Source organism: Hyla sarda, chromosome 4 (assembly GCF_029499605.1).
Source record: "Hyla sarda isolate aHylSar1 chromosome 4, aHylSar1.hap1, whole genome shotgun sequence".
In the NCBI taxonomy this organism is placed as follows: domain Eukaryota; kingdom Metazoa; phylum Chordata; class Amphibia; order Anura; family Hylidae; genus Hyla; species Hyla sarda.
In genome coordinates this window covers 173,440,781-173,458,472 of record NC_079192.1, presented here as the reverse complement: position 1 = coordinate 173,458,472, position 17,692 = coordinate 173,440,781, and the positions used below count along the sequence as shown (strand labels likewise).

The window sequence follows — 17,692 nt, the reverse complement described above, 5'->3', positions numbered from 1 at the left end:
TAAGGAATCTGTGTGCGCTGTTCAACCCATCAGCTTCCCAGTCAAATGATCGTCAGTAGCAATTAGTTTTCATGGCATGGATAAGGCTATGTTAATGGCATGGCATGGAAAGGCTATGTCCACACGCCAGAATGTTTGCATGGAATTCTGCATGGAATTACGCATGAAAATTCTGCATTAATTTATAACCAATACACTTTAATGGGATTCCGCTGTCTAATTTACACAGCAGAATTCCTGATGCAGAATTTCTGCTTCAGGAATTCCATTGAAGTCAATAGGCAATACATTTCTGCAGAATTTACAGGAGAATTTTTATGCAGAAATTCTGCCATGTGAACATATATATCCATCGCAAGTATTGGCTGTAGGATATGCTCACTGGCAGATTACACTGTGCTACAATCAGGGCTGTGGAGTCGGAGTCAGAGTCGGACGATTTTGGGTACCTGGAGTCGGAGTCGGCAAACAATGCACCGACTCAGACTCCTACTAAATTTAGATTGGAATAAAAATAAAAATAAAAAGCAAGTTTGAATGTCCCAATTCACAAAAAGTTATAATTAATGAATTCTCTACTATAAGAATAAAGATCAATGCATGCAGTGCCTCATGTAACCGCAAAACGAACACGTTAAGTGACTGAGAAGAAGCATGCTTTTCATGTGCTTTACTATTTGGCACACAACGCACAATTAGGAGCGGCAATACTTATACTTTCCATAGTGTTGTGTCCTGCTGTTACAGGGAACCCATGGGTAACCTAGCCTCTCACTGATAAGGGATTAAGGAAATAAGTTTTTTGCAGGACTAGAGACACTTGCATAAGTGAAGGGAATGGAGGGTCAATAGTTCAAGACTGAAGCTGTAAACCATTGGAAAAACTGCTGCCATTCAGCTAAGGCTATAAAAACGTGTAAACTCGATTGTTAGCTTAAAGGGGTACTCCGCCGCTAGACATCACGAAGGGCGGAGACATGATGTAGTGATACTCCGGCCCCTGTATCGTCCGTCATTACGCACAGAGCGAACTCGTGCAGTAATGATCTTTGGAAAGGGGATAAAATGTCAGATCGCCGGGGTCCCGCTGGTGGGGACCCCCGGGATCGCCGCTGCGGCACCGTGCGCTCTTTACTGCACAGAGCGAGCGAGTAATGACGGGCAATACAGGGGCCGGAGCATCGTTACATCACAGCTCCGCCCCTCATGTCACGGCCCGCCCCCTCAATACAAGTCTATGGGAAGGGGCGTGGGGGTCGTCATGCCCCCTGCCATAGACTTGCAATAAGGGGGCGGGTCGTGATGTCACGAGGGGCGGGGCCATAATGTCACGCTGCTCCATCCCCTGTATAGCCCATCATTACGCACAGAGCGAACTCTCTCTGTGTAGTAATGAAAGCGCGGTGCCGCAGTGGCGATCCTGGGGGTCCCCAGCAGGAGGACCCCGGCGATCTGACATCTTATTCCCAATCCTTTGGATAGGGGATAAGATGTCTAGGGACGGAGTACCCCTTTAAACTTGACTATGGGATTCTACTAGGGAAATCATGTTTTATAATAAATGCCCCTTCCTGGATCCTCCCACTGCCCTATCTTCAGCAGGAGATCAGCACACAAACTGTTCATTACAGTAGACTGTTGGCTTCCCAGCCAGTAGTCCTGTGGTAATGACATGTATGTTGCCTTTCTTTCCTTCAAGGAATGTATAAAATACATTCACATATTAATACAGAGGAGTCGGAGTTGGAGTCGGAGTTGAAAGCACAGAAAACTCCGGAGTCGGAGTTGGAGTCGGAACATTTATCTACCGACTCCACAGCCCTGGCTACAATAGTACTGCAGCAGTAGCATATTATACAAGCAATTCTTGCCAGACTAATAAAAAAATAAAAAATTGAAAAATAATGTAAATAATATTATCGTATGGTGAACAGTTTAAACCACAAAAAGGAATAACCAAACCAAAATTTTTCCATTTATCAAGCAAAAAAAAAAAAAAAAAAGAGTTAAAAAATTTACTAATAAGGTAAAGGTAGGGCACCGGCCTATAACACGCACCCTCATTTTACCAAGGGTATTTGGGTAAAAAAAGTTTTTTACCCAAATATCCATGGTAAAATGAGGGTGCGTGTGTGCGCGTGTATACCCCGATACACCCCCAGGAAAGGCAGGGGGAGAGAGACCGTCGCTGCCCGCTTCTCTCCCCCTGCCTTTCCTGGGGTCTAGAGCCCTGCTGCCGGCCCTTCTCTCCCCCTGGCTATCGGCGCCACTGCCCGTTCTGTCCCCCTGACTATCAGTGCCGGCGCCCCATTGCCGGCGCCGATAGCCAGGGGGAGAGAAGCGGCACCGACAGGGGGAGAGAAGGGGCAGCGGCACCCATTGCCGACACCGCTGCCCCGTTGCCTACCCCATCCCCGGTTGCATAATTACCTGTTGCCGGGGTCGAGTCCGCGCTGCTTCAGGCCTCAGGTGTGCGTCCCCTGCGTCGTTGCTATGCACTGCACGGTGCGGCGCACTGACGTCATGCGCCACGCCGCGCAGCGCATAGCAACGACGCAGGGGACGCACACCGGAGGCCTGAAGCAGCGCAGACCCGACCCCGGCAACAGGCAATTATGCAACCGGGGATGGGGGGAGGCTACGGGGCAGCGGCACCGGCAATGGGTGCCGCTGCCCCTTCTCTCCCCCTGTCTGTCGGCGCCGCTTTTCTCCCCCTGGCTATCGGCGCCGGCAATGGGGCGCCGGCACAGATAGTCAGGGGGACAGAACAGGCAGTGGCGCCGATAGCCAGGGGGAGAGAAGGGCCGGCAGCAGGGCTCTAGACCCCAGGAAAGGCAGGGGGAGAGAAGCGGGCAGCGACGGCCTCTCTCCCCCTGCCTTTCCTGGGGGTGTATCAGCGTATAACACGCACATAGACTTTAGGCTAATAGTTTTAGCCTAAAAAGTGCTTGTTATACGCCGATAAATACGGTATATGAATTTGAAAATGGTGGCACTAAAAAAAATTACTTGTTCTACACACAAGCCTTTATATCACTATGTCGACCGAAAAATAATAAATTGACAAGGAGTCAGTTTGGGTTATGTTGCAGTTTGGTAATCATGCAGTAACTCGTGTAGGTGTGATATATAGACCACCTGGCCAAGTTAAAGAATTAGATGATCTACTAGTTGAGGAAATAGCTAAAATGACAATGAAAGAAGTTATCATTATGGGAGACTTCAATCTTCCGGATATAAACTGGAAAACCAAAATAGCTAGTTCTGCCAGGAGTACAGATATTCTAAATTTCCTACTGGGATTATCTCTACAACAAGTGGTTGAGGAGCCAACCCCGAGGGAGACCCACTTTGGATTTGATATTCACAAATGGGGATTTGGTATATGATGATACTGTAGGCGAAAGCTTGGGATCTGATCACCAGTCAGTGTGGTTTAATATAAGAACAGTAAAGGAGTCACACTACACAAAAACAAAAGTTTTAGATTTTAGAAAAACCGACTTTTCAAAAATTAGATTAGTCATAAATAAGTCCCTATCAGACTGGAATGGATTACATGGAGTCGAGGAGAAATGGGACCACTTAAAAGATGCATTATTGAAGACCACAGGAAATTGCATTAGACTTGTCCGTAACAGAAGAAAAAGGAAGAGACCACTGTGGTACTCAGCAAAAAATGGCCAAAATCATAAAAAACTAAAATCTAGCATTTAGAAATTATATAAAAAAAAATAAAATCTACAAGATTAGGCAGAAATCTACAAGATTAGGCAGAAAGAGGCCAAGCAAGTTATAAGAACTTCTAACGTGCAGGCAGAAGAAAAACTAGCTCAGTCTGTGAAAAAAGGGGATAAGACATTCCTCAGATATATAAATGGAAAAAAAAGGAAATTAAAACAAGGAATAACTAAATTAAAAACAAAGGAAGGAAGGTATGTAGAAGAGAATAAAGGGCTAGCGGACTGCCTTAATGAATACCTCTGTTCAGTTTTTACAGAAGAAAAAGGACCTCCATTAGGGAGGAAGACTAATGAATCGTTCGATGCATGTGTCTTTACAGAGGAAGAGGTTCTACATTTTCTGTCTGACGTTAAGACAAATAAGTCACAGGGGCCTGATGGGATACACCCAAAACTATTAAAAGAGCTTAGCGGTGAACTAGCAAAACCGTTAACAGATTTATTTAACCAATCACTGGTAACAGGAGTCATCCCAGAAGAAATTAGCAAATGTCGTGCCCATTCACAAGAAAGGTAGTAGGGAGGAATCAAGCAACTATAAACCAGTTTGTCTGACATGAATAGTGGGGAAATTAATGGAAACCCTACTAAAGGATAGGATTGTGAAACATCTAAAATCCCATGGATTGCAAGATGAAAAACAACATGGGTTTACTTCAGGGAGATCATGTCAAACAAATCTTATAGATTTTTTTGATTGGGTGACTAAAATAATAGATGGCGGAGGGGCAGTAGACATCGCATATCTAGATTTTAGTAAGGCTTTTGACACTGTCCCACATAGAAGACTTATCAATAAACTACAGTCATTGAGCTTGGACTCCCATATTACTGAGTAGATTAGGCAGTGGCTGAGTGACAGACAACAGAGGGTTGTAGTCAATGGAGAATATTCAGAGCAAGGTCTTGTTACCAGTGGGGTACCTCAGGGATCTGTACTGGGACCAATATTGTTTAATATCTCCATTAGTGATATTGCAAAAGGTCTCGATGGTAAGGTATGTCTTTTTGCCGATAACACAAAAATATGTAATAGGGTTGATGTTCCTAGAGGGATATGCCAAATGGAAAAGGATTTAGGCAAACTAGAAGAATGGTCAGAACTCTGGCAACTGAAATTTAATGTGGATAAGTGCAAGATAATGCATCTGGGGCATAAAAACCCTCAGGCAGAATATAGAATATTTGACACAGTCCTGACCTCAGTATCTGAGGAAAGGGATTTAGGAGTAATTATTTCAGAAGACTTAAAGGTAGGAAGACAATGTAATAGAGCAGCAGGAAATGCTAGCAGAATGCTTGGATGTATAGGGAGAGGTATAAGCAGTAGAAAGAGGGAAGTGCTCATGCCGCTGTACAGAGCACTGGTGAGACCTCACTTGGAGTATTGTGTGCAGTACTGGAGATGGTATCTCCAGAAGGATATAGATACTCTAGAGAGAGTTCAGAGAAGAGCTACTAAACTAGTACATGGATTGCAGGATAAAACTTACCAGGAAAGGTTAAAGGACCTTAACATGTATAGCTTGGAAGAAAGAAGAGACAGAGGGGATATGATAGAAACTTTTAAATAAAAAAAGGGAACCAACACGGTAAAGGAGGAGAGCATATTTAAAAGAAGAAAAACTACCACAAGAGGACATAGTTTTAAATTAGAGTGGCAAAGGTTTAAAAGTAATATCAGGAAGTATTACTTTACTGAGAGAGTAGTGGATGAATGGAATAGCCTTCCTGCAGAAGTGGTAGCTGCAAATACAGTGAAGGAGTTTAAACATGCATGGGATAAGCATAAGGCTATCCTTCATATAAGATAAGGCCAGGGACTATTGATAGGATTCAGTTTATTGGGCAAACTAGATGGGCCAAATGGTTCTTATCTGCCGACACATTCTATCTTTCTATGTTTCTATGTAAGGAAACTGACAAAAAAAATTTACTTACAGGGACAAATAAGGCCCAGAACACATACTATTTTCCTGAATGCTATGTGACCCTGTATATCTGGCTGGTTTACTGCTATTTATTAGTGTTGCTCGCGAATATTCGCAATTCGAATATTATTCGCGAATATCGCATATTCGCGAATTCGCGAATGTTGCGAATATAGCGCTATATATTCGTAATTACGAATATTAGTTTTTTATTTATTTTTTCTTCACAGTACACATCACAGTGATCACCCCTCTCTGCTTCCAGCTTGTGTGGTGTAAAGAAGGCTGTAATACTACTGTGTGAGACTGGCGTGCAAAAATTCGCATATGCGAAAATTAGTATATGCAAATTTTCGCATATGCGAATTGTCACATGTGTTAATTTTCGCATATGCATATTTTCGCATATGCGAAAATAAAACGAGAATATAACGAATATGCGAATATTCGCGAATATATGACGAATATTCGTCCATATATTCGCGAATTCGAATATGGCCTATGCCGCTCAACACTACTATTTATTAGGGTCAAGAGTCTGCTAATTTGTTTGCCTGATCTGGGGACTAATAATGTAGAGGTTTGGAGTAGCATATCAGTGCTGTTTGTTGCATCATTTTTAAACCTAAAAAAGGTAAGAAAAGACCTGATGACCTAGTTAGTTGTATAGCTCAGTGTTTCCCAACCCAGTTCTCAAGGCACACCAACATTCCGGGTTTTTTCAGTTACTCCATTGGAATAGAACAGGGAAAAATTAAAATCCTGGACTGTTGGTGTGCCTTGAGGACTGGGTTGGGAAACACTGGTATAGCTAGTAGTATAATTTTTTACTCGACTTAGCAGGAAAATTTTATCCTTGCCTTCAAAAGAAAGTAGCTAAAATAACAAGTAAAGGCACAAAATTGCAGCTAATGTTAGGGAATGTTGCATGTTTGGATTTCCATCGACTGTCATGTCGCGGTCATGTTAGCTTCCAGGTTTAAAGAGAAAATGCTGATTTATTTTTCCAATATTTTTGTGAATTTTCTATGTTAGTTGTTCCTTTAAAAAGTACCTGTCATCAACAAAAACTTTTAATATGTTGTTCATAATCATTAATGAAGACATATTGTAATATATCTTCATTAAAAAATATTAATATTTATACCAGTTTTTTAATTTTATACTTTTGGCCACTAGGGGTCTCTCTTCTATGCCTGGTCTGCAGGCAGCTTCCTATGCTTTTCATAGTAAGTGTACAGCTTTTAGGACTAATGCTGAAAGGGCACTAGTCCTTCCACAGGAAGTTCAGTACTCTCACTCACTGTGATCTACAAGCCTGCACATGCCTCTCATATAACAGAGGACAGTCAACTCCCCCTCCCCCCTGCTCTGTGTTCTCCCTGCCCCTCACCACACGTTATCTAATACATTGTATTATCTCACTGCACTCCCTGCTCTGTGCCCCCCGGACATTTATCTTAATTACTGCCTCTGTAATTGCTCCCACTGCCCCTGGTTTGACTTTTTAGTGCAGAGAGACAAAGGAGAGAGAGAGATAGAGGCTGCCCTCCCTCCCCTGTACTTAGTCTGTATGCACACTGCAGAGCAGTGTTTCCCAACCAGGGTGCCTCCAGCTGTTGCAAATCTACAACTCCCAGCATGCCCGGACAGCTGTTGGCTGTCTGGGCATGCTGGGAGTTGTAGTTTTGCAATAGCTGGAGGTACCCTGGTTGGGAAACACTGCTGCAGAGGGAGAGCAGCATACAGGAAGACTGGCAGAAGCAGAGTCCCGGCCAGGCTTCATGTGACATCATGCCTGCCGGGACCCGCCTCCTTCCACCCCTCAGAAAGACAGTGCTCCTGAGCTAATGAAGAGGGATAAAAAAAAGGTATTTCCACAGCGTTTAAACCTAAATAAACAAAGGGATATGCATAATTAGAGTAAGGGACAGATGGGGAGGGGGATCAGGGAAAGTTTAGTTGATGACAGGTACTCTTTAACTATCACATGGAGCTGGTAAATGTTTATGCTTAGAGGCCCCATTCAAAAGTTTACTGCGGGTCCTTCCTTTTAAGCTATAATCCTACATCCAAGCTTTTCGTCAGAGGTATACACCAGCTTTACAATTAAAAATTTTGTGGGGGCACCAAAACACCTTGTGAACAAGAGGGGAGGGTAGAATGGCTCCACTGCACAATTTTTCACAGGGAACCATGCAGCCTAAGACCAGCCCTGATTCTGATCCTAAAGTGTTAAAAGTCCTTGATTTTAGCATTCACCATTGTTACATCTGAACTTGACTAAAGGCCCTTTTACATGGGTTGATTATCATGCGAATAAGCATTTCTAGGATCACTCATTCTCAATAATCGGCCCATGTAAGAGGGCCAGCAATTAGCGAAAAAGAGAATACAGTCGTTTATTGACAGATTGCATCTTTTCTGTGGCCAATATAATCTTAGTTGGTCTCACATCATTCCGTGTAAACAGGTGATTTGCGACCAATAATTATTCATTTAAATGGCTGTACAATTATGTGAGCTGCCTTATCAAGAGACTGTCAGCTTGTTTAAAAGGGCCCTAAGATTGAAAGTGCCCTGATACCAGGGATCTTCAGGAGCACAACTATATTTAGTAACATGTATGTGCAAATATATGCCTGCTCATTTAGCCTCCATCCTGCTATGTTTGACAGTTCTTCCTATGACCTCTGGACATCATGAACTGGAATAATTACAGCTTGACAAAGCAAGTTCACAGAAGCACTTAGTGATCCTAAGCAATGATCCATTGGCTGCATTTCGGACTACAGATAATCTTTTCTTTATGCTATGTTGCCAGATTTTTAGAAGGTTGAAGGATCAATAACAGGGTTGGGTCTGTGTGTAATCAGGAAAGCCATAACGGTGTCTTGACATGACATTATGCAGATGTAAGCCAGCTGAATGGCATCACAAAACATTATGTTAGAAAGGCATATGGCTTTGCAAACTGTTAAATATGTTGTTTATAAGTGTGTTTTTTATTTTATTTTGTTTTTTACAATACTACTTAAGCCAAATTAAAATATGCAAGACTAATCAAATAAAAAATGTCACAAAAACAATCACTTTATTCAGGTTCATTAACAAAGACATATAGTTGTTTATTTTATATATTTTGTTTTGTATTGTAGCACTGTTTATAGGCAAAATGTGTTTAACCTCTTAAGGACTCAGGGCGTACCTGTACGCCCTGAGACCGGTCCCGGTGTGAAAAACGGGGTCACGCCGTGACCCCGTATCACACCGGGTCGGTCCCGGCAGCTTAGGATAGCCAAGACCCTGGGCTAACAGCATGCGGCACCGATTGTTGTGCCGCGCACTGTTAACCCTTCAGACAGGGCGATCAAAGTTGACCGCCGCGTCTGAAAACGAAAGTAAACGCTTCCCGGCAGCTCAGTCAGGCTGATCGGGACATCAAATCGCAATGTTCCAATCAGCAGGGACGCAGGGGGAGGACTCCTTACCTGTCTCCGCCGTGTCCGATCGGGGTTTGATTGCTCCAAGCCTGAGCTACACTATTTTTGGTCACTTTTTATATCATAAAAAAAATGAATAAAAAGCGATCGAAAAGTCCAATCAACACAAAAATGGTACTAATAAAAACTTCAGAACACGGCGCAAAAAATGAGCTCTCATACCGGCCCGTACGCGGAAAAATAAAAAAGTTACAGGGGTCAGAAAATGAGAATTTTAAACATATAAATTTTCCTGCATGTAGTTATGATTTTTTTCAGAAGTGCGACAAAATCAAACCTATATAAGTAGGGGATCATTTTAACCGTATGGACCTACAGAATAAAGATAAGGTCTAATTTTGACCAAAAAATGCACTGCGTAGAAACGGAAGCCCCCAAAAGTTACAAAATGAAATTTTTTCTTCAATTTTGTCGCACAATGATTTTTTTTTCCGTTTCGCCGTGGATTTTTGGGTAAAATGACTAATGTCACTGCAAAGTAGAATTGGTGGCGCAAAAAATAAGCCATCATATGGATTTTTAGGTGCAAAATTGAAAGTGTTATGATTTTTAGAAGGTGATGAGGAAAAAATGAAAATGCAAAAACGGAAAAACGCTGAGTCCTTAAGGGGTTAAAGACAAATAAGAGAACAATGAGGTGTATTTACAGTATGCAGCAGCACGGACTTACAGCAGTGTAGGAGGGCTTTGATGAAAAGCTGTGTTATGGAGCAGGATGTGGATCCTCTAACCTGTGTGGCTGATGACTCAGACCGTATAGGGGAGCGGAGTCTAAGGTGCTGCTGGTCTTTACCAGAGCCTGCCGCAAGGCAGGATGGGCTTGCTGCGGCAGGCAACACCCAGGTCGCTACCCCCGACACGGCTTAACCACACAGGTAGCTGGGCTGGGCGAGATACTGAAGGATAAGGCAGTAGCGTAGTCAAACATAGCAGAAGGTCAAGGCAGGCGGCAAAGGTGCGAAATCAAATAACATAGCGGAAGGTCTGGATACAGGGGTAAGGCATCAGGCTAGGGGCACTGAAGATCCGGCAAGATAGTGTGGGATGTGCAGGGACTTTATAATGTAGTGTCAGGTGTGACAACTGATTATGGGCGTACTGGCCCTTTAAATTTCAGGGCTCTGGCGTGCACAAAGGAGGAGGCGGCAGCAGAGAATGGTGAGTGATGGGATGTGAATCCCAGCCCTGCCGGCAGTCAGGGATTCAGGGACCATGCGCTCAAGGCCGGTGCTTGCGGCCAGAGCGCAGTGTGTGACAGTATCCCCCCTTTTGGTCTCCCCCTCTTCTTTGAGGACAAGAACTTGTGGATAAGGTCAGGGTCTACAATGTTGTCTTGCGGCTCCCAAGACCTTTCCTCTGGACCAAATCCTTCCCAATCCACAAGGAATTTTTTTTTTCCTCTGACAAACTTCGAATCCAGAATTTCTTTGACAATATAAACATTGGAGGTACCAGAGATGGGAGTAGGAGTGATGTATTTTTTTGAGAAGCGGTTATGGATAACAGGTTTTAAGAGAGATACATGAAAAGAATTCTGGAACCGGAGAGAGGGAGGCAGATGGAGAGAATAAGCCACAGGGTTTAAATGTTATCTGATCTTGTAAGGACCCAAATAGTGAAGACCCAGTTTATAACGTACCTTAAAGTGGATAAACTTGGAAGACAACCACACTTTGTCCCCAGGAGAGAATTTGTTGAGAGGACTTCTTTTCTTGTCTGTTTGCATTTTCATACGAGTAGCGGCATGTAGGAGAGAGTGAAGAGTCTTCTGCCAGATGGAGATGAAATTCTGCACTTGTTCATCGGTCCTGGGAACTCCGGAGGAAGTAGACAAGGGTAGAGGAGGACGAGGATGAAGTCCATAGACCACAAAAGAAGGGTGAAGACCCAGTGGACTCGGCATCCTTATGGTTGTGGGAAAACTCGGCCCAGGGTATTAAATCAGCCCAGTCGTCTTGGCGAGAAGAAACAAAATGGCAGAGATAGTGTCCCAAGACCTGGTTCACTTTTCGATCTGTACATTAGATTGTGGGTGGTAACCCGAAGAAAAATCTAATTTATCTTGAAGATGTGAACAGAGAGCCCTCCCAAACTTAAGAGACAAACTGGACTCCACGGTCGGAGACAATATAAGAGGGCAATCCATGCAGGAGGAAGATATGGTAAAGGAATAACTTGGAAAGCTGTGGTAAAGATGGTAATCCTGGTAGAGCCACAAAACCGGTCCACAACAACCCAAATGACCGTATTTCCGCCAAGATAAATGGTTTGCTAGGGTCGGGTCTAGATAGAAAAGGAGCAGTAGCGAAGGCAGACTTTAACTGTTTGAAAGATTCTTCAGCCTCAGGAGTCCAAACTTTTGGATTAGCAGTCTTCTTAGTAAGCAAGACGATGGGGGCAACCAGAGTGGAGTAGTGAGGAATAAATTGCTGATAGTAATTGGCAAAGCCGAGGAAACACTGAATCGCTTCAAGCCAGAAGGTTGAGGCCAGTCCAGTACTGCGGACAACTTGTTGGGATCCATTTGAAGACCTTGACTGGTAATAATATACCCCAGAAATGGAAGTCTGTCTTTTTCAAAAGTACATTTCTCTAGTTTAGCATAGAGATGATTTCCACGGAGACTCTGAAACACTTGACAGAGGTGAGAGCGATGAGACTGGATATTGGGTGAGTAGATGAGTATGTCATCCAAATAGACAGCGACACAGGAGTATAGAAGCTTACGAAAAATATAATTAACAAACTCCTGGAAGACTGCTGGATCATTGCAGAGTCTGAATGGCATCATAAGACACTTGAAATGTCTGTCACAAGTATTAAATGCAGTCTTCCATTTGTCCCCTTCTCGTATATGAATCAAGTTATAGGCCCCACAAAGATCCAGTTTAGAGAAGATTTTGGCACCTCGCAGACAATCAAATAACTCTGAGATTAAAGGAAGTGGGTAGCGGTCCTTTACTGTATTTTTATTCAAGCCTCGGTAGTCGATGCAAGGTCGCAAAGACCCGTCTTTTTTTCCACGAAGAAGAACCCAGCTTGGTTAGGAGAAGAAGACTTCCTGATAAATCCCTTCTAAAGGCTCTCCTGGATGTAATTGGACATGGCCTGAGTTTCAGGAACAGACAAAGGGTAGATTCTGCCCCTGGGAGGTGTGGTGCCGGGTAGTAAGTCAATAGGACAATCGTAAGGACGATGTGGTGGTAAAACTTCAGCTTGCTTTTCACTGAAGACATCAGAAAAGTCCTGAAGGAATGAAGGCAAACCAGGCAGAGGGATAATACAAGAATTTAGGTGCACTACTGTGGTAGATGTGAACAATGACATTGGCTAACCCTCAACACTGATGTTGAATTGAGACATTAGCCAGTATATCCTTATATGAAGGACATACCTGAGCCCACACACCAATGCCAAGGTTTCTCAAGTGGCACGGGACCTAAGACTAACCTACCTGTGCGTGATAAGCGCAACTGCATTTGGGGTTGAGCACCTCCAGCCATTTGAGACCACGTCTTTGTTGTTGTTTAAACTTTACACTTGGAGGTGTGTAAACTCCATATTTAATGCGCCTTGAACATCTTCCAGGCAGCATTGAGGTTCACCTGTGTGGCCAGCAACTATATCAGCCAACTTAGGTGGGGCTTATAGTCTGCCTCCCTCATCCCATTGTATGTGTGCTCAGCCACACTGGAGGTTACCTGGAAGGAGGCTGTGAGTCGGCCTAATGCTGCCGTAATTTCCCACTGGCCCCTGGTTTTGCTTATCACGCACAAGTAGGTTAGTGTTAGGTACCGTGCCAATTGAGAAACCTTGGCATTGGTGTGCAAGCTCAGGTATGTCCTTCATATAAAGGATATACTGGCTAATGTCTCAATTTTAACATCAGTGTTGAGGGTTAGCCAATGTCATTGTTCACATCTACCACAGTAGTGCACCTAAATTCTTGTATTATTCTAACTGTTACACATCCACACCGTCTATCTTGTGTAGGATCCTATTGTGGCACTTATAGTCTGCTGCAGGCATCCTCCATTGTATGCATTTTTATGCTGGGGATTGCCCCTAGCAAGAGACTACAAGGGCAAGATCTGCTCCCCCAGCATAAATGCACAACTGCATTTGGGGTTGAGCACCTCCAGCCATTTGAGACCCTGTCTTTGTTGTTTAAACTAGGCAGAGGACAAGATGATGGTTCCAATTTAGACAAATGTATATGAATAAAGTGGTTGTTGCACTGCGGACCCCAGCAAAGAACTTCTCCAGTTTTCCAATCCAACTGCATAGCATGGAGTTGCAGCCAAGGTAGGCCAAGCAAAAGAGGAGAAGTACAATGAGGGAGAACATAGAAGGACAAGTTCTCCTTATGCAAGACTCCAACCTGCATAGACAACGGTTCTGTGCGATATAGCACAGTACAGTCCAGTTTTTCATCATTTACCATACAGATATATAAGGGCTTTAACAGGTGAGACACTGGCAGACGATGCCTATGCACTAGGGAGGCATCAATAATTCAATAATGTTTCCCACGGAGCCAGAGTCCAGGAAGGAAAGAATGGAGATAATCTCTTTGAAGGATAGGAAAAGCTGGAGAGGTGATATTCACACCTAGGGAGGCCTCTCCCACAAACCCTAGGCGTGAGCCTTTCCCTGTGACTGTGGATGTAGAGGACAATCTTTTAGGAAATGATCCGCAATGGCGCAGTAGAGGCATAGATTCTCAGTTCCTCAGCGATTTCTTTCCTGCAGCGTCTGGAAAGACCGATCCACCTGCATAGCCTTCACTGCAGGAGGCAACGAATAAGAATTGCGGTGGTTGCTGGAAGACAAGTGCCAGATGAGGAAAGCGCTGAGGACGTGCAGACTCCCTTTCTTGGCGTAGTTCCTCACGTCGCTCAGAGAAACGGATATCAATCCGGGATGCCAACTGTATAAGTTCATTCGGGTTAGATGGCAATGCCAGGGCAGTGAGGACATCCTTGATATGACTTGATAATCATCTCTTGAAGGTGGCGCAAAGAGCTTCATTGTTCCAAGATAACTCCGATGCCAGGGTACGAATTCGGATGGCATACTCACCCACAGAGGAGTTGCCCTGAGAAAGACTCAGCAATGCCGTCTCAGCGGAGGAAGCTCAAGCAGGTTCTTCGAAGACACCCCGAAATTCCATCAGAAATGCCTGGAGATTGGTTGTGAGAGCATCACTGTGATCCCAAATCAGAGTTGCCAAGGCCAAAGCCCTTCCAGTTAAGAGACTGAGGACGAAGGCCACCTTTGCTCGTTCCATAAGGAACTGTTCCGCCATCGTACTGAGTCACGAAACCACGACAGGACTTGGGATCCCCCTCATATTCCTCTGGAGCACCACGATGGAAGCGAGATCTGGGTTCTCTGGCAGAGGAACCCCAGAGGGATCCATGGCCGGATCTTGCTCTTACGGAACATAATGTGGATCCTCTAACCTGTGTGGCTGATCACTCGGACCGTATCGGGGAGCGGAGTCTAAGGTGCTGTTGGTCTTCACCAGCGCCTGCCGCAAGGCAGCATGGGCTTGCTATGGCAGGCGACATCCAGGTTTTTACCCTCAAAGGATAGGGGATAAGATGTATGATCACCGGGGTCCCCCTGCTGAGGACCCCCACAATCTGTCATTGCGCACCCACCTTTGTGAGCTCTCCGCAGTGCTGGAGGCTCCGAGTGTGTAGTGTGACGACCACAGGGCTCCCATAGATTTGCATTGAGGGGTTGAAGTGTGACGTCACAATCTTCCGGCCTTGTGGTCGTCACGCTACACACTCGGAGCCTCCAGCGCTGCGGAGAGCTCACAAAGGTGGGTGTGCAATGACAGATTGTGGGGGTCCTCAGCGACGATCATACATCTTATCCCCTATCCTTTGGATAGGGGTTAAGATGTATTAGGGTCGGAGCACCCCTTTAATAGAAAAGGCAGCATGAAGTGCTCCAAAATCTCCTGGTAGATGGATGCGTTGACCCTGGACTTAATGAAGCGCAGTGGACCAACACTAGCAGATGACATGGCTCCCCAAATTATTGTAATTTGGGGGGGGGGGGGGGGCTTTGGGGTCTTCATGAGCTGTGAGCCACAATCAACACAATTATGACAAGTCACGGCTTGAAATATCTTGTTCGAGTCTAGCTCAAGTGTAACGAGTCTCTCTTATATATTAGTTTCACCTTTTAAGTTGTATTACTAAAATAAATGAACTTTGCACAATATTCAAATTTTTCGAGTTTCACCTGTATATATATTTTTTTTTATCTGACGTCAAAATACCTCTTTGACATGTGATATTGTTCTACATCAAATGATGTTTATTAATGTTTAAAAAAAAAAACAACCACCAAATTAATAACACACACAAAATCATACAAAATAGCATTTGTTTACATGAATATAACTTCAAACAAAGGAGTATTCTAGAGAAGTAATTTCCTTTTAAACTGTGCTCAACGTGAAGGTAAATAGAAAAAAAATTGTATACTTACCCTCCTTGCTCTCCTGCGGTGTCCACTATTTGTGTGTTCGTCCTCTGCCACTTCTTGTGCCTGTGTTGCACAAGAATCTTTCTAATCATCAATGGTTGAGGCAGACACAGTTGCAGCATTTGATTAGCTGAGTGGAAAGGTCCCTGTGTGATATAGACACAAGGAAGTGCATTGTAGTTGGGGATTGGCACAAAAATAGCTGGAGCAGAGAAGCAACAGGGGAGGAGGGGTAAGTATGTTTTTTCCCCCCTATTTAACTGTGCCATGAGAACAGTTAAATAGCTAAATAAATTGTTCCATAATACCCTTAAAAATAAATATAGTGCAGGAGTGCAACCACACTGAAAGGGGGTCTCCTGGAGTGGTAGCATAATCAATAGTATAGTGCAATGTATAATTTGCATATAGGAAAAAAATTGTTATACAGACACAATTGTCTCATCACAAGAAAATATACAAATATACTATGGCTGAATAAATGTTGAACCTGGTCGAATAATACAATACCTATTTGCACAGGAATAACATATAGCAATACCACTCAAGAGACACCCTAAGGCTATTTTCCGGGTTTTATGGAAAACTGCCACTGCAGTTTTTGAGCCAAAGTCAGAAGTGGATCCAGCAAAAAGGAAAAGTCGAAGTCCTTCCTTTATATTTCCAATTCCTTTTGAATACACTTATGGCTTCGGCTGAAAAACTGCAGTGGCAAATTTCCAGACAAACGTAAGAAAAAACCTGTGTGGAAACCTAGCCTAAAGTCATTAAGACCTTGTTAGATCGTAGTATTGAGAGTATAAATATGATCAGTAAGGAGTTAAGTTTTAAACTGGATCTTGGCAAGGATGCTGATGTTTAATAAGATTTGATACCGTAATAGATGAAAATTTTAAAATGTAAAAGAACTGGGGAAAGTGTGTAAATAACTGTCATAAATAAAGAAAAGAAAGATTGCTTTAAAAAATACTTATTAAAACTGAAAAACTGTAAGGCTGTTGTTAAACTATCCACCAACAACTGTAGTTTGAGCAACTGTCCAATGGCAGTATCAAATTGCAGGACAAGAAAACTTTCATTCTTTTATGTTGTTAAAAACATATCTTTCTGAGCTCCAGTACCACACATTTTTGGTAGAGAACAGAGGTTGGAATTCAGAATATCTATGCATCAACAGGACATGCAAATGTGGGCCTTCTGTCTGCTGGGAACTGTCCTCTAGGGAGGCATTTTTTTGCTGCTAACAACATAAAAAGTGCACACCACTGCAAATAAATGTCACTCCTTCTGCTAGAAAAAGTGGTGAGTAGAGAATTACTGAGCTTAATGTAGGTGCTGGGCTACAGATTCCAATTGAAATTACCTCTAGAGTCAACCTCATTTGGACCTGACTGATGTTATCATGCTAGTTCACTATCTATCAATAGAGACATTAGAGTTTTCCCTGTCCATAAGTCCCTGTCCATAAGCGTGGATATTAGACTTATAGAGAAATGTAAAGAACCCTGTTAGGTTTCTCCTTGGATTCCAGTACCCACTCAAATTTTCTGGAGCAAAGTCTGTGCAGAGTGAAGCCACCAAACCAATCTGTGAGGAATAAGCTTAGTATAGGGTCTTCGGCCTCTGCTATGCTGATGACAGTCACTGAATCAGCACTTGCCACAAGAGACAACAGCAAGAAAACTTCAGCACCTAGTTGAGTCCAGAGATGATCACCAAGCCACACAGGCATTCTCTTCTAATGATTCCAGAAAACGTTTAATTGTAAAATGTTTAAATTTAAATCAGATTTTTGTTTCAGCCCAACTAGATAGTAGGGGAGCAAACGTTATCAATCAAAGTGTTGCCAGTATGTTAACTGTTCCTTGAATTAAATCTAGACTATTTGTGTTATGGCTCTTGACAAATATCCCACTGACAAAAAGTTAATGACTTCTCTGAGGGGGAGAGGGGGAGTGGCTAAGAAACTCTGAAGGCTATATCTATATATTGATTGCTTGTAATTGTA

The 17,692-nt window shown here is 43.4% G+C and overlaps 1 protein-coding gene across 1 annotated transcript in view; it reads right to left on the bottom strand.

Annotated features, from left to right (window-relative positions):
• HCN4 (hyperpolarization activated cyclic nucleotide gated potassium channel 4) overlaps positions 1 to 17,692 on the bottom strand; it is a 485,567-nt gene that overhangs the window by 360,745 nt on the left and 107,130 nt on the right. Inside the window, exon 2 of the mRNA XM_056572770.1 lies at positions 15,688 to 15,830. Within this exon, the coding sequence (XP_056428745.1) occupies positions 15,688 to 15,806 (119 nt within the window). The 5' untranslated portion in view covers positions 15,807 to 15,830. The remainder of the gene's footprint in view (positions 1 to 15,687; positions 15,831 to 17,692) is intronic.